Source organism: Myxine glutinosa, chromosome 4 (assembly GCF_964187855.1).
Source record: "Myxine glutinosa chromosome 4, kmMyxGlut1.1, whole genome shotgun sequence".
NCBI classification, from domain to species: Eukaryota; Metazoa; Chordata; class Myxini; order Myxiniformes; family Myxinidae; genus Myxine; species Myxine glutinosa.
This window is the reverse complement of record NC_136264.1, coordinates 121,878,282-121,896,433: the sequence shown is the minus strand read 5'-3', so window position 1 is coordinate 121,896,433 and position 18,152 is coordinate 121,878,282. Positions and strand designations below refer to the sequence as shown.

General features: G+C 45.3%; 1 protein-coding gene across 1 annotated transcript in view; it reads left to right on the top strand.

Moving 5' to 3' along the window:
• Nucleotides 1-18,152, top strand: part of LOC137425156 (sodium- and chloride-dependent creatine transporter 1-like) — a 160,947-nt gene that overhangs the window by 86,879 nt on the left and 55,916 nt on the right. Inside the window, exon 6 of the mRNA XM_068113296.2 lies at nt 3,626-3,729. Coding sequence (XP_067969397.1) covers nt 3,626-3,729 — 104 coding nt within the window. The remainder of the gene's footprint in view (nt 1-3,625; nt 3,730-18,152) is intronic.

Here is an 18,152-nt window from a genome sequence, read left to right as displayed (position 1 = left end):
GCCACAGGCTGCATACGAACCACCACCACTGCAAAGCAGCATTTGCTTTATAAAAGTGTTATTGTGAGTTTTCTACAATAATGCACCATTAGCTTTGATGCAATACGGTGATGAGGGATGAATTGTATGTGGCATGATGGTGCACCTTGCCATACTGTTTGGAACTGGTTCAAGGACGGTGTGGAAAATATGCAGTTCCCAGCAAAGTGTCGAGTTAAATTTCATTTTAAATCACTTTGGGAAGACTTTTAATCCTGCCAGAGGACCATTTAACTGATCTGCCACTGAACTGTAATTTGTTCCGAATAAGAAATCCTATAATATAAATTATGCTTATTCTCTTTGTTTGTTTCTCTGTGTATCTGACAATTTTCTTCACACACTATTCGACCAGGCACCAAATAACCCATTTTATTAGAAAGGTCTTTGTCTGAGGAGTTGTGGTGCATATTATTTTTCATCAAGAATGACCTTATATGTTTGTTTTGTCATTTAACTGACTTAACAGCTGTTTTACTGAAGAATCGCAAGATTGTGAATTCAACGCATTTTTATTTATTTTTAAGCTTGTTCATAATGAATGGGAACAGGAAGTTTAAGGAGATTGGGAGGGCTGGTGGCTGCAGACTTGAGGTTGGAAGGGGGGGGGGGGCGAATTGGAGTTCTGGGGAGGGGGGGGTGGCGAATTGGAGTTCTGGGGAGGGGGGGCGGGCAAGTTGCGGACTTGAAAAAGAAAGGTGGTAGGGGTGGGGACAGAGTTGGGAGAGGATTTGGGGTTAGGAGAAGGAGAGAGTTGAGCAATTGAAGAAAGGGGGAGGGGAGGGGGTGACAGAGTTCGAGTGGGGCAGGGCAGAGAGGGAGTTTTAGGCTTTGGTTGGGGGGGGGGGGGGATTGCGGACTGAGGGTTTGTGGGGGCAGGAGGGGGGGGGGTGTTGAGCACTTGTGGAAGAAAAGGGATGGGGGAGGAGTTGAGGGGGGATGTTGAACTTAGGGTTAGGGGGGGGGGGGGTTGCAGACTTTGTGTTAAGTGGGAGTGGGGAGGCAGAGTTGTGGGCTTGAAGGAGGTGGGGCAAAGTTTGGGGGTGGGGTTTTAGGATTGGGGGTTGGAAGGGAGAGGGAGCTGAGGACTTGAGGGAAGGGCAAAATTGGGTTCACAGCAGGAACATAGTTTTAAAAAGGGGGGTTGAGGCTTTTTGGGGGGAGGTGGATTGAGAACCTGGGATTTGAGGGGAGGAGGGGGGGAGGGGTTGAGGACTTTAAGAAGAAAAGGGATGATTGGCAGAGTTGGAGGAGGAAGAGGAGGTTGTGTATTCGGGATTGAGGGTTGGTGATTGTGGAGTTAGGTTTTGAAATGTGTGGGGGGGGGGGGGGGGGGGTTGCAGGTGATGGTTGGGGGGAGGCAGAGTTGCAGAAATTGGGGGTGGGGTGGGGGGGGGGGGAGCAGACTTGCTGATTTGAAGAAAGGGAGTGGAGCAGAGTTGTGAGGGCTGGTTTATGATTTGAGGTTGAGGACTTGAAGTCACATTTCACATTATGTAGAATTTCTGCGGGTCCCGGTTGGTGATGTAATACTGTATTAAGATAAATTAACGCTTGCCATTTGTCGTCAAAGATGGCTGTTCCAATGGAAAATGTGAACTACGGTACCTGTTCAATTCTTTTTTTAGTGCAGATGCTTCGGCCCAGACAGCAGCCACACTGAGATAGCAAGCAGTGTAACCTTGTTTCAAAGAACCTCCAAGAAGACCATACCACTAGCTATCTGCAGTCCAGGCAGGAATTTGGAATTTAACCAGGGTGCCAACTCAACGCAAAAGACACTGTGAGATCTTTATTGTCTACCAACTAATGCTAGCAGATGGAACACCCTGCATGATGTCCTTTCAATGAACCGCACACTCTTTGATACCTTGCCCTGTATGCACAGCACTAGGGTTTATCGCTGGGTCCAGATTCAAATCCAGTCTAGACAACTCAGAGGCGAGTGCACATACCTTGAGGCTATCCCTCCAGCCATGATTTATTACTGTCTGATGTCTACCAACACTTACTACTTAATTGTGTTACTCCTAAAATTCGAATTATTGTATTATTGAGGAGTGGCAGTTCCGAATTTTATGTCAGTTGAGTGTAGGCTGGAACTTTTTTGAGTATGCAATAATGGCACTTCTGTGTTTTCTTGTGATACTTCACTTTGAAAATCATGTGTGCAGGTAACTCCACATATGTCGATGCATTGGCATTCTTATGGTGTAAACCAGTTTCTCATGCACTGCCCAGTTAAAAGATAATGTGAAAAATCTGCAGCAGCACTAAATTTGTGGGTGGAGGGTGTGAGGGTCCGAGGAGGATTTATGCATTAACTAAATTGATTGGGGTGAGGGGGTGGGAATGATTGCAAATTCTCTAGATGTGTATCGTGTAGCGCTGTTCCCAGTGGGAGAGTATATTTCAAGTCCCAGCTTATTTGAGGCTATGCCAAATCTCTGTTATAAAAACCACCTTTAGAGGCCATTTTTTTCCCCGCCAGCGGGGGTTGGCCTTTTTCGGGGACCGTGGTTGATGTTGTTTTTCGGTCCCCTTTTTGAAGCAATGTTTTACGGCCGGATGCCCTTCCTGCCGCCAACCCTTTTTGTCGCCTTTTACGACGAGCAGGGAATTACCAGTGAACTGATACTCAATTAGCCGACCTCGGAAGGATGACAGGCTGAGTCAACCCCCCTGGCGTTAATTCAGCGATCGACCGGGATTCAAACCCAGGATTCTCGGATCCTAAGCTGGCACCCTAGCCGCTAGCCCAACACCAGGGATGTTGGGTTGGGTTGTTGGGATGTTGGGATGTTGGGTCTGTTATAGTAAAACGAAAACTATAGTCATCATAGGGCTGAAGGGGTGATGCTTTAAAACATGTCTGTTTGTCTTTGGGGCAAAATGCGTTAACTCGGTGTGCATGGGAACGTTCTACTCAACTGGGGTGGCCACCCCCACCTTGCGTTTATACTTTTACGTGTAAATTGAAGATTTATGAATGCCCAAAGTGAACAAATGAGGAATTCAATGAATGTCCAAAGTGAAAGAATGAGAACTAGAACGCCACTCAGTAGAGCGCATACTCCCACCGTGGGTCAAGTTGGAATAGTACGATTTCACAAAAGTTTGAGGGAGTAGTTCAGTGACAATACAAGACAATACAAAACAAGACAACACAAGACAGACACTGCACAGATATATATATATATATATATATATATATATATATATATATATATATATATATATATATATATATATATATATATATATATATATATATATATATATATATATATATATATAGATAGATAGATATATAGAATATATGTATAGAAGAATATATAGAAGCCTTGAATTTGGGAATCTAACCATTCATTCGGGGTTACTTGAAGAACACATGCATCTTAGAGTTGTTTTTATTTTTTTAAATGATTGGCATTACTCTGTCTTATCTATTGTGCTCAATTTTTTGCATATTGGTATTTTTTTTCAAGACGAGACATTTGGTATTGTGTGGTACTGTTTGTTTAACAAGTTTAAGTTTAGGAATCATTTTGTGTTTTTTTTTGTATGAGCATTTTTGTCCTGCTAGGTCTGGATCGATGCAGGAACTCAGATCTTCTTCTCCTATACTATTGGCTTGGGGGTCCTTTCAGCACTCGGAAGTTACAACCACTTCCACAATAACTGCTACCGGTGAGTCAATGAGAGTAATGTGACTCAGCAAAAAAGTGAAAATGGAGGTATTCGAACAAGCTAAATGTGTGCAAATGTGATCTAAACTTTTTTTCTGTTATTAATTTTCAATATGCAATGTTTATACTGCTTGACCTTTTAAGATTTGCTTGAGTGAGAAATATTCCCCTTTCCTCATGATTTTTGTTCAAAATTATATCATAATGGAAATGAAACCTATTTCGTAAATATAAAAAAATTAATCCCAATGGAAATGAAACCTATTTCGTAAAAAATATATTTTTTTTTTAAAATCCTAATTTGTCACTGAACTGGAACAAGATTAAGCATGGGAATTGAAAACCACTGGGTGATTGTGATTTATCTTTGCCTTCCAATTGAAGCTGCAATTTGAAGCTGCAATTTGAACCTGCAATTGCCAGATGATTATAAAAAAAGCTCCGTCTGTTGAAGCAACCCATAATCCATAGCAACAATATCCTTGTCCTTAAGCGTCTTTGCAGGGACAGCAGTATCTATAATTTACATTATTAATGGGCCGTCAGTTTGTAAAGTTTTTTTTTTTTTTTGTTTGTTTTTTGTTGCCATGATAAGTTGAGAGCCACTGAAGAGATGTAAACGAAATTTGGCACAAGTATGGACTGTAACACATTGATGAACTGATTTGATTTTGGGTTCAAAAGGTCGAAGGTAATGTAGCCTTTAATTGAAAATGTTTGTTACCGTGACAATGTGTGAACCATTGGAGTGATTTCAACCAAACTTGGCACAAGTACAGACTAATACAAAACTTGACTGATTACACTTTGGATTTAAAAGATCAAAGGTCAGAGCTTGTGCCCAGGTCAAAGACCTTGAAAATAATTTTAGCAAAATAAATTGTGAACCGCTGAATGGATTTCAACCAAACTTGGCACAAGTATGGACTTTAATGCAAAGATGAACTGATTCAATTGGGGGTTTAAAAGTGATGCATTCTTCATTTGAGAATCGTTTGGCAGACTATAACTTCAGTTAGAAGCATCTGATGTTTTCTCTTCCACACTCTCTTCCCCTTTCCCCACTCAACCCTCCTCTCCCTCACTCCCTTTATCGCTTTAATTTTTCATGTGACCTCTGAGATAAAATGTAACAGTGGGTTGATATCTCACGTTAAGTTTAGTTTACCATTTCCCTGGTTATTAACCCTTTATTCACCAACGGGACTTAAACATTACACTCGTGTTTATTTGTTACAGGATAACTGGCTTCTTGCTTCAACTACTGTCTTGATCTTCAGTCCATGTCGATAGTAAACCCAATGAATTTGTAATCCACTATGAATACCTCATTTGTGATGAAATATTAGGATTTATACCTGTTGTACACCACTCCTTTCCTATTCCATCTCCAGGCGCTGCATGACGTCATCGCCGGGCACCGAAGGGGGCACGGCGATGATGCGTGCTGAAAAGGAGTACTCAATTTTCACTCTAGTTTCTTGTTACTTGCCGGAAAAGATTCCGGCAAGTATGTTGGTTGGTTGGTTTGTTACTTGCCGGAAAAGATCTATATTTGTTGGTTTGTCTGTTTGTGCGCAGTACTACGTCTACATCGTTGCACCTAGAATCGCCATACTTTACACACATATTTAAGTTGCTCTGGAATAGACTGTGCCCAATTTTTAACTCTCTCGATCCAAGGCCTCCATTATGATGTCATAATTCGATAATTTGACAAGTACAAAACTTCATCCAATCAAGATGCAATTTCATGAGCGCCATATCGGCATAAACTGGTGGAGAAAAAAATAAATGATGTCATCGGTCACGTGGTTTGGCCGCCATCTTGGAAAACCAAAAAAAATTGCACGTCTGTCTATATCTCAAAGTGCTGAATGGAAAAAAATTGAGACATGGCTCATTGTAAAGAACTCTTCATGGGGAATAAAATATGTTAATGATGATGTCATAGGTGCCTCCATTATAACGTCATGATTCGACAAGTACAAAACTTCATCCGATCAAGATGAAATTTCTTGAGCATAATCGAGGAATAAATTAGTTTAGAAAAACAAATTATGATAACGTCATCGGTCACGTGGTTCGGCCGCCATATTTGTCCAAAATGGCCGATAAAAAAAAGTACATTCCGGCAAGTCCTCGGTCTCTGACCGATTTTTCATGTTTGTCTGTCTGTTTGTGCGTAGTACTACATCTACACCGTTGCACATAGAATTGCCATACTTCACACACATATTTGTCTTGCCCTGGAATAGACTGTGCCCAATTTTTAACTCTCTCAGCCAATGGCCTCCATTATGACATCATAATTCGATAATTCGACAAGTACAAAACTTCATCCAATCAAGATGCAATTTCTTGAGCGCCATGTCGGCATCAACTGGTGGCGAAAAAAAATGATGTCATCGGTCACGTGGTTCGGCCGCCATCTTGGAAAACCCAAAAAACTTTGCACCTCTATATCTCCAAAAGTGCTGAATAGAAAAAAATGGAGACATGGCTCATTGTAAAGAACTCTCCATGGGGAATAAAATATGTTGTCATCGGTGCCTCAATTAGGATGTCATATTTCGACAAGTACAAAACTTCATCCGATCAAGATGAAATTTCTTGAGCATAATCTAGGAATAAATTAGTTTAGAAAACAAATAATGACGTCATCGGTCACGTGGTTCGGCCGCCATATTTTTAATTCCGGCAAGTCCTCGGTCTCTGACCGATTTTTCATTTGTTTGTTTTCTTGTTTGTCTGGGTGATATCTCAGCTATCCTTTGAGCTAAGAAGGCACAATAGTGAGCACATGCTTTGGCAAAAACTATTTTTTGTTTTTTAATTAATCAATTAATTGATTAATTACTTAATTATTATCGATTTATTAATTACTTATTTATTTTCTTTCTCATCTGGGCAATATGTCAGGCACCTTTTGAGCTAGTAAGCTCATAGTCAGACACAACAGTGACCAAGTGATGTGGCTATAAAGGATATTTTTGATTTATTGATGAATCGATATTAGCTGTTGATTGGTCAATTAATTATTTATTTTTTGATCAATTGATTCTTTTATTTTCAAAAAGGTACACCTTTAACTTGTTTTTCTATTAGCCAATTGATTAAGAAATTTATTATATTATGATTATTTATTTATTTAATTACGCAATTAATCAATCAATTATTGCACATCTCTCTCTAACCTGGTGTTGGTTTAGTGGTTAGGGTGCCGGCTTGGGATCATAGGAACCTGGGTTTGAATCCCGGTTGATCGCTGAATTAATGCCAAGGGGGTTGACTCAGCCTGTCCTCCTTCCGAGGTCGGCAAATTGAGTACCAGTTCACTGGTAAATCCGTGTTTGTCGCAAGAGGCGACTAACAGGGTTGGTGGCAGGAAGGGCATCCGGCCATAAAACATTGCTTCAAAAAGGGGACCACGGTGCTCGAAAAAGGGCCTCTAAAGGTGGTTCTATTGTGAATATATATATATATATATATATATATATATATATATATATATATATATATATATATATATATATATATATATATATATATATACAAATATACACCAAGGGGGGATTCGTCCCCTTGTCTTTGACTGACCAGGCGTGACCCGAGGCCTATGACGTCCTTTCCGGACAGCGCTAAATAGGGTTGGAGGACCAGATTCGCTATTACCTAAGTACTAGCACTGCCCTGAAACGGGGAGATAAGCCTCGCCCGAATCACGGGTGTTGGTGGATACGCCGAGCTGTAGCGAACCCGTGATCCGAGCCGTTATCAATTACTAGACCCCGATCCAAGCGGTTCTTATTCCTGCCACGCTTACCCAATGATGGAAATCACAGAAGCGCTCGAATTGGAAGAAAAGGAATAACAAGATTTATTCACACTATTTACAATGGTTCAGCTGAAGAGGACACAGTGCAGCCTTAATAACAGTCTTAACTTACCTCCCAGACAAACGGGCCCGTCTCACACAGACACTCACACGGGGATTGCAGATGAACAGGTTGATGGTCACCAGCGCGTCCAGGGATGGCCTCCGTGCAGCTCTCTCTCTCCGGTCCCCAGCTCGTACCGTGAAGATGGATTCCAAGAGCAGGGAGGATTTCGTATGGTGCCGTTGGGACGCACTGGGCTACTTGCGGGGCGAACGGTAGGGGAGGGCTCTGGCGGTTAATCCCTCGCAGGCTATTACCGCGTTTTATCCATGTGGCTGGAATATTCGCGATCGGCTGGCTTGGCTGGAGCCGCGTACGCAATAGACGAATACCGTTCCAAGCCTCGAAACGCCAATACAATCAAGGGCTCTCAATGCACTCGCCATAAAAGTCCTCTTGCCAAAGCGCGATTCCTTCAAGTCCTTTCGATACAAGTGCTTGGCTTCAGTTCTCCTCAAGGGCTTTGTGCGAAGGCTTTTATAGGCACGCCCCGCGAACCTTCTCGCACTTGCTAGACGCACCTTACCACGCCCTATCACGCTATGCCCTTAGAGCCCTGGTTGGCTGGTGGCCCTTACCGTCATCGCCTCTGACGTGCTCCTTGACGCCGCCCCACCCCGACCCCGCGCTCCTCCCTCTTCTCAGGCCTACCTCGTGTCACTTGACTAGCGAGCGAACAAAGGGCAGCGAATGCTGCTGGCAGCCAAAGCGTAGCCAAAGCGTAACAGAATGAGGGATCAGCCAATTGGGGCGTGGTATCAATTATGCCCATAGATGGAATTGGAGGGTGGCGCAAAAATGAAGGGACCTAAACTCCTCATGGCTTTACACAACACAGATATTACTAGGGAAATGGCCTATACTTACACATACTATGACATAACTAATACTCTAAGTGGGCCTACGTGTTGCTCGTGGACTAACTATGGGGGCAAACCTTTAGCCTTTAATGATGTCATATGTACAAATCTCAAAACCGTAGCACTGCCCCCCTCCTTCGCCAGACTCGCCCCCGAGCCGAACCCACACAGGTGAGAACGACCGGTTTTGAGCAAGGTTCAGGACTACTCTTTAAATTCTGTGTTACACTTAGATGTGGTTCCCCTCTACATTTAATCTAACACCCTGTATTTTGGTTATATTTTGTTTATCGCAAGGGCGACAGTTTTACAACACTACATATGTCCCACCTACTGCGTTGTGTACTAACTAACAGACTCACACCCACAGCTAACCGAATTGCGGAAAGAATTCTCAAACTAAACATAAAGCCGGTGGGGAGCATGTTATTTACAAGACTAACTAATTATTTACATCTCTATAACCCAGGACCTGTTCTTTTGTGGGAAAGAAATTTGGAGGAGAGAAACAACAATGCGATGCACCAATACACCAATATGCACAAAAATGCACAATCATGCACAATCACATTTCATAATAAATGTTGGCTTTTGCTGCTTGGCTGCTGCTGGGCTGCTGCTTGGCTGCATCTTCCTGCTTCCTGCTTCATCTTCGGTGTGCCATAATAAAAACTTGGTCTTCTTTCCTGACACACCGGAATAAAAAAAACAATGCACAAACCGTGTCCGTTTTTATTTGCAGGGCCAATCTTAGGTGGTCCGTCTGCGTGACTGACGCCACTTAGAACCAGTTTTTTTTGTTTGTTTGTTTTTTTGTATACTGAATCGAGGCTCGTGAAAGAGCTAACATTTACTTCACAAACAAATCAACCAGACAAACAAAATATATAAAAAGAGGGAGCGGAAAACAAGATGGGGAGAGAAGGGGAAGCACACAAACACAACAACAAACACAAAATCTCCCCATAGTAAGGGCATTTTATGAGATATTTCACAAATCTGTTAACTAAATTGTCACCAAAACATTTCTTCACCAATATGTTTGTAAAGGTGTGTAATAACATGTGTTAAAATGTTGAAGTTCAACTCCCGTGGGAAACCCAGAAAAAAAGCTGTTGAATTCGGGTACCGAAAAATTATTTTCGAGAATTTTTATTTTTTTAAATCGGCCCTTAAGTAACTTATGAGGGGTCAAATAAGGGTTTTTCATGATTCTGAGTTGATTGTTAACATTTATATTTTCACTTTTACATTTACACACAAAGTACCTTTTATTTCACATACATATATAATACTCAAGAGTTATTTCTCATTCACAATCTCAGAAGTTTCAACAGTCATTGTCTGTCTTCTTCAGACTCAACAACATCATGACTGCAGTTTCTGCATGTAATGCCATTACAGACTCCACAGGCCGAGATGCACGTGACCCCATTCTTCTTGCAGCTGCATCGCCGGTTGCTGCAATCTCCATGACAATTACAGCTCGTGAACTGCAATAGCTCCTCAGGAGCCGTGGGGTCCAGTGTTGGAACTGGCTCATACCCATGCACACCTATTGTCCATCCATAGTCACTGGGGTTCAGATACATGCTCTGTAGAAGGATCCAGTCCCGGGTCTGCAGGTAGGATGCCCATTGTGGTCATGCAAGTCGCTCGGTTCTGATAAAGACCTTGATCACATCTACCATGTGGTGGTACTCCACCCAGAGTGCAGGTGTTCTTCCTCCTTTTGCGAGTCGTTTGAAGGTTTCTTCAAACCTTTGCTCAAACACTGGCACTACTGGGTCTGAGTGTCTGGCTCCCATCTTCCCATCAGCCACCTTCTCCATGAAGGTCTTCATGTCACCACGCTCCTCCTCAGTGAAGGCAAGTTTCATGATGTGTTGATAGATGGCTGCATCGATGAGGAGGTGAACACGGATTGCCTTGTCAAAACATCCTCCATCCATGATGTGGTTGGCTGTCGTACTTCCAGGATAGATCAACTGGATCACATCTAGTAGTCCAGAATCTTCCATGATGTTACCCATTGATCCAAGATAAGACTTCAGCAGGTGAAAACCACCCAACCTTGGAATGACGGGTAGATTTGCCTGCTTTATTATATTCACAGCCTTCAGCCAAATCGGAAGATCAAAGGTCACTATAGCGACCCCAGCGCGCCGTATGCACTCTTTCAGAGTGGTGAAGATGGTGTTGAGGTCATTAGGGTCTCCTTCAATAACTGGGAGGAACTCGATCTGTGTGCTCTGCTTTGCATCATTAGCATGGATTCTCTTCATCCAGCCATTCCAGTTGGAGTGTGGGAACTCAGGATCGTTGGCTTTGATCACCCACCCCGCTGCCCAGAGTGTGTCACCTGGAGTGAGGAGTGGCTGATCATGAGCCAGGGAGGAGGAAAGCTCAGCGAGGGGGAGAAACATGATCGCGTTCGTTCCTATCTGTTTCCTGTTCGTAAATGGAATAATCGTTACTTCAGTTCCTCTCAGGATCTTAGCTTTGTCGAGTGCCTTCAACTTCACCTGGGGGAAAGCTGCTGTTGTCTGTGGATCTGGCAAAGGTGGTGCCGGAGAGGTGACTTCGATCCAACCCATTGAGTGAAAGGGAGTGTTTCCGTGAATAGAGACAATGTTTAAATCTATATTGTCTCCAACAAACTGAGTGACTGCATTGTTTGTTTCCCCAACCTCCATAAAGACCACCTGATCATTACTTGACAATTCACTTTCACTGGCTGGCACTTTGGCTGTCATCACTGATTGATCCTCAAGCGCAGCATCAACCGCAACCTCATCTTTGATCTGTTCATCGGTTTCCTCCACAATGGTGTCAAGAGTGCCAGAAGTATCTGGAACATAATCTCCACTCCTACTATTAAGGAAGCAGTATTTGTAGTTTTGTGTCTCCGTGTAAGACTCAGTGTATCCCAGCCGGTGGAACTTGTTGAGCATCCATTTTGACCCAAATCTATGATCAAGTTGTATGGCAAGCCCCATTTGGTGTGGCAATACTCCAGACCGAGGTCGACAGGCCTTAATAAAATTCTGCCCCCAAACGGCAACTCTTTCGTCTGTCTTGACAATCGGTCTCAAGAACATCTGAAGGCTTGCAGGAACAAGTGTCAGCTGACTATCGATGTCAGTCATACTGTGTGTGGTGGGGTATGGCTTTGGACCTAAATCAATCAAGGCAATATCATTGGATATGAACTTGAGTGCCGTCTTTATGATCTGAGTCTTCTCATCTCCATGGTCAAGATTAGCATGATGCGCTCGCAGAATATTGTCGGTGCCATCTTTGAGACAGAGTACATCTGCCCTTCTTTCCTGTGTTGTGAAATACAAGGTGTCTTCGTATTTCTCTAGAAGTTTTATCTTTAGCCAATGCTTTGAATAAGAAAGGCTCTTCTCTGGTGACTGATCAAACTCCTGCAGCTTTTCATGGACTTGGTCCATGTTCATTACCCCATGCTCTAATTCTGAGTCTAACCATTCGCAGAATTCAATAAAAACTGCCTCTCGCTCCTCATCAATACTCCTCTGTCCTCTCTTCCTTTTTCCTTCCTCATCAGTCTTGGACAAACTGTCACCTCTCGCAAACATAAGTTTGCATCGCAAATGGTACAGTGTTTCTTCTGCTACCAAGTCGTTGATCCCTTCCAGGCGTCCAGTGACTTCAGTGCCCCAGTCATCCCCGCGACTCCGTGCTGTCTTCAACAAGCTTGCCTTCAGTGTATCTGTAGTCAAATTATCTGGCACTCTGTATTTCTTTCTAGCTTGTGCTGCATTATTTTTGTAGAGCTGGGCTGGTTGGTTGCAAAGAATGCATACATCCTTATACAGGAGGTCAACTGACTGTGATCTTCTAGAACTGCAGCCAGTTGATGAACTGAACTCACAAGTAGTGCGTCTTCTCTTCAACTTTGATGACTCTTTCTCTGCCTTTGATGCTTGAGCTGACTTCTTGGTGGTTGCAACAAAGTTGTTGTACAGATCATTTTTACACTTCTGGTGGTACCTCAGTTTTCCTTCCTTTTGAGCCTCCTTCATATGTTCCACAACAGTAACATTTTCGACAGTTTCTGCTTGTTTCAATAAAGTTGAGTATCCCTTTGGAGTTGCCTGTATGAGCCTTTCAGCTGGTGTATCCGAGCGTGCACAGATGAAGCAATTGAGCACAGGTGGAGTAACGTCTTCATCCATATTGCTAGACTCCATGTCCTGCAAAGTAGAAAATGAGAAATATTTAGAAATTATTTTTCCACAAAGGAGTGTCTGTGGTGAAATATAAATGTTAACAATCAACTCAGAATCATGAAAAACCCTTATTTGGCCCCTCATAAGTTACTTAAGGGCCGATTAAAAAAAATAAAAATTCTCGAAAATAATTTTTCGGTACCCGAATTCAACAGCTTTTTTCTGGGTTTCCCACGGGAGTTGACCTTCAACATTTTAACACATGTTATTACACACCTTTACAAACATATTGGTGAAGAAATTTTTTGGTAACAATTTAGTTAACAGATTTTCATATGTTTCCCTTACTACCAGCAGGGAGATGTGTGGAAGGGAGAGGGCTTGGGGGGAGGAGGCGTGGGAAGGGGGGGGGGGGGGGGAGGGAGAAGTATAAAACACAAGGACACCAAGGACTTCCAGGACAGAAGTTGGTATTTCAAAAAAGTGGAATTGGGGTGAAATTAGCGGGGGTAGAAAAGATCAAGGTTTTGGATGGGGGAAGATAAGAGATGGTGGTGAACAGCTGTTTTAAAGACCTGGAGGGTGGAGTGGGATTGAAGAGAGTGAGGGAGTTTGTTTCAGAGGCGGGAGAAAAGAGGAATGAAGGAGTGAAGGTGAGCAGAGAGTCTTGATTTTGGCAGTTTGACCATAAGAGGGTTGCAGGCAGATCTTGTGCGACCTGTAGGAATATTTGGGGGACAGAGCACAGAGAGAGCTGGGGGAGCAAGGCCGGAGAGGAGTCGGTAGAAGACAGAAAGACCACCAACCTGCCTGCGGTGAGTGAGTGAGAGGCCCTTGGAGTTAGCTTCATCGCGGGAGATTCCAATGATTCTGAATGCTTTGGTTTCAACAGCGTGAAGACGAGCTAGGTGTGAGGCAGGAGCACCAGCCCAGAGGGGAGAGCAGTATTCCATTGAGCTGCGGATGAAAGCCTTGTATGTGGTGAGGAGCTCAGGTGTGCCAAGGAAGGACTTCGCACGACGGAGGATGCCCAGTCGGCGATTGGCTTTAGAGGCCAGATTTGAAATGTGGTTTTCCCAGGAAAGATCATGGCAGATAGTGAGACCCAAAAGCTTGAGTGACAGAACTTCTTGGAGAGGATTATTCAGAAAGTGGATGGGAGGGTTGTCCAGTCGGTCTTTTCGGAGAGACATCGTAAGAGTGTGAGATTTGTCAGGATTGAAAGACATGTTCCACTTGTTTGCCCAGTCTGTGATTTTGTCCAGGTCTGCAGAGAGTGAGGAGGCTGCAGACTGCCGATCTGAGGGATGAAGAATGGAGCGACAGAGAGTAGAGTCATCAGCAAAGAGATACAGAGGATTTTCAAGAGAGTCAGAGAGATCATTGATGAAGACCAGAAAAAGCACAGGGCCAGAACGCTGCCTTGTGGAACTCCAGCCTGAACAGGAAGAGGAGATGAGAGAAATCCATTCAGGGCCACACGTTGACTACGACTAGAGAGGAAGTCCGCCAGTGGTCCGCAGGTGCAAGGTAATGTTCGCAGCAAATGTCTGCTCAGCAAAGGTGCCCGGCCACAGAACGTGTGGTCCATAAGGTGTATTGGGGCAGCAAAAGGTAGCAGAGTGCAGCTGCACAGGTGTAGCAAAGTGCAGCCGCACCGCTCAGTGTTCCTGCACACTCCCCTCAAAAAAATGGGTCCATGGGTGGGGAGGAAAGACAAAGCAGAGTTAGGCAAGGAAAGGGCGCAAGGGTACACATCAACACGAGGCAATGCAACATGAGGGGCGCGGGAGAGCGAGCAGAGAAAGCTCGTCCCTAACCGTTCGTACTCCCCCCCCACCCCCCCTCCCCATGTCAGCCTACACTACCCTTGCCCCTCCCTGTATTTACACTTTACAAATTCGTCTCTACGTTTTGTCTCCCATATCCCCCTCTACGCCAAATTCGTCGTCCAATCCCTCCCAAGAAGGAAGAGATGGAATTACACAATGTCTCATCCCGTCGAGATGCGTCTCACCCATCCAAATTGTTCACAAACCCTGGTGTGGAGTTCTGTCTCCCTTGGTGAGTGGATGTGGATGGTGCGAAGAGATTTCTCATCCTAACTGTACTCTACTAACATTAACTCAGTTACACTACCCGGGGTCTTGCCCTGCCATTTGGCATCTTTAAACTATGTGGTTCTAAAAACCAATTCCCATTGACCCACCCTGTGGTGCCCTACCAATTTGGGTCTCACTCCCCAATTTTTCACTACTGTGCCTTCGCACAATTTCGGGGCTGGATCGTGTGGCTCCACTCGCAGGGCCAACTACCTGCGCACCTCCGCCACTGAAGTCGCCACCCGAGCTTACCATGCTCCTTGCGACTACCCTAAATCGGGGAAGGCCCCTCCTGGCTCTCTCACCCCTCTGATGCCCTCTCTGGCATTGGGCTACCCGGGTCCTCTCCTAGGATCCTCGGGCCCCACTGAACACTACTCTGACTCTAACTTGCTCACGGAGCCTACCTGTGGCCTCACTTGGCCGACAGACTACCAGTGGCGGAGTGCCCCAATAACCATACGCACCAACAAAGTCCACACGCCCAACCATTCACTGACTCACGCACCCTCCAAAGCAATACCTTGCCACTACTCGCACCACAGGTGTCAATATCCAACAATTTACCGAAGCCCTCTACCTAACTTTCAACTACCCTCCCCGGGTATTCGTGAAGGGGTCCATCTTCCCCCATTCACTCCTTCGCACCATGCATTCCACACCTTTTACGTCACACCAAGCATTCCACACCACTCATTCCACACCATTTATGCCACACACCTGTTCTCCACTTGCACCCCATGCAAATCAATTCATACCAACACAACTCCATATGTCCTCAATACACCACTTATACACTTTTACACACACAGCATCATCTAACTAACTGCGTCCCTCTAAAACTCGTGCTTTCCTGTCTTCCCTTACACTAAGCACTTCCCTCGTCATTATCATCCATCTAATCTCTCTACGTCCCCTCTACCTGTACAAATGTCACTACTTAAATCTCATGTCCTCTACTGTCATTTACTAAATCCCTAACAATTATCCTAGCCCGCCCTTGGCTAGTTTTCACTGCCACCCCATAATCTAAAGCTCATGTGCCCCCAATTGAATGGTAAAGCTACCATTCGCCAACACTATGGCTAATCGTCCGCTATGCTTGAGCCTCTCCGTGCGGTAATACATTTCCATCACAGCTCGGCTTCGAAAAGCCGAGCAATGCATGCGGGTGGTTTGTCTCCTGTAGGTTGGGTCCATCCGGCATTTTCGATTCTGGGGAGGAGGCATGCTTGGGCCAAGGTTCCAGGCGCTATCTCTACGTGAGGCTTTGCGGCCCCATGCACGGTGGCCCAGCCTCCCCCGGTCAGAGCACCGTGCCCGCCAGGGGGCGAAGTTCCGACCTCTCCTACCCCCCCTCGAACCGTGCCGATCGCCTTTACGACGCGGCACCGACCATACAGGGCGGGGCCCGGCACGAATCGTGCACGCCGCCACGGCAACGATCCCCGCAGCACACAAAGCACACTACGCCCCGAGAGCTCGCGTCGGCTATACGTCGCCCGAACCGCGAACGCCTTGGTCTGGGTCGATGCTTGAGCCGCATTCTCACACCACGTGACCCTTTCCATACTCACACACCGAGGCGCTCCAGCGCCTCTCATACACCCCCTGCAATCCGTTATTGCACTTTCTTGTGCACACTCGTTCCCCTCACACTCCGGTGCTCACCACTCAGGCGCACTCACGCCGCTCGCACACTCCATCACACACCCTCGCGCACATCCTGGCGCACTCATACCCACAGGTGTGCAATCTCCTGTTGCACACCCAATCACACGCTCTGGTGTGCACTCCCGCACTCTACAACACGCTCCGGTGTGCATTCTCGCACACCCTCTTCGGCCATCGCACACTCTGTCACACTCCGTTCCACACTCCTCCCACTCACATTCCGTCATACACTCGTGCTTCGGTGCCGTTCGCACACGCGCGCCATTCACTCTCGTACACCTCCTCACGGACCTTCCACGAGTGCCCGGGTGACGTCGCGATCCCAAGCGCGCGAATTTTTTTTTCGCTCCATACACGCTCCTACTCACCTTTGGGATTCTCTTCTCCTGCTTTCCCGCCAACACCTGCAAACCTTTATTGGGGTTAGGCAGCACGACATCACGATGCGAACACGGACTTCGCACATATTCCATCACCATCTCCGATTTAATTTCTGCTTTTGCTGTCTCTTCGTCCCCAATTTCAATTATAATTTCTTTTTCTTTATTAAGCTCGACGACCGCTGGCGCACATAAAATAAAATTTTCCAATTCGGCGGCCGTCGGCTTTTCCACACCACGAGTCGCGATTTCTACCCCGGTCAACTTAACTACGCCTCGCTCAGGCTCGCTTTCCACGCGTTCCTCAAATCGCGTTGCCTCGTCGCATACCAATGCGGCTTTCCCGCTCGACCTGCGCCTTATGTCCTCCCCCATCTTTCTTATTAACTCCCCTCGGGTGTCCATTCTGCTTTCCAGCCCGTTTTTCGCCTCTTCCAATTGATTGCCCTCTTGCCTGTAGGGCAAGATGTTGCCCTACAGGCAAGCGAAGACACACAAAATGCATGTTGTGTTGTTGTTGTTTCGATTTTGGTGAAGATCTGAATATGGATTCTGATACATAATTATTTAATTTTTAAGTGATTCTTCACTATTGAGAGATCGGGTGAAAAGCGATAAACACAACAACAGGCATTTTAAGGCCATTTTCACTGCTAGAGCGGGGGTTAGCCTTGCAGGCCCCATGACGATCTTCTCCATTTTGCCCTATTTTCTGCATCTCCCTTTGTTAACCCCCTTGCCCACATTTCTTCTTCCACCACCTTTAGGCAAGTCTTCCTTGGTCTTCCCCGTCCTCTACTTCCTTCTACATTCATTTCCATCACTCTTCTCAACCAGTCACTTTCATCCTTCCTCAACACATGACCAAACCATCTCAACCGGTTTCTCTTCACAGCATCCATCACAGGCTCTATTCCCATCATCTTTCGCAATTCATCATTTATCTTCCTCTCTCTCAACAATACTCCGCACATCCACCGAACCATTCACATTTCCACCCTTTCTAGCCTTTGTTGCTGCTCGACATTCATTACCCATGTCTCGCTCCCATAAATCATAACACTTCTGACACATGCAGCATACACCTTTCCCTTCAGCTTCAACGACGCTCCCCTCCTCGTCAGTACGCCACTCAGTTCCCGAAACTTCTTCCATGCACATCTCACTCCAGCAACCGTTGCCGAGTCTGATCCACCTTCTCCATTCAGCATGTCTCATAGGTAGCAAAATGTTTTCACACCTTCCAGCTTCACGCCGTCTCCAAGATC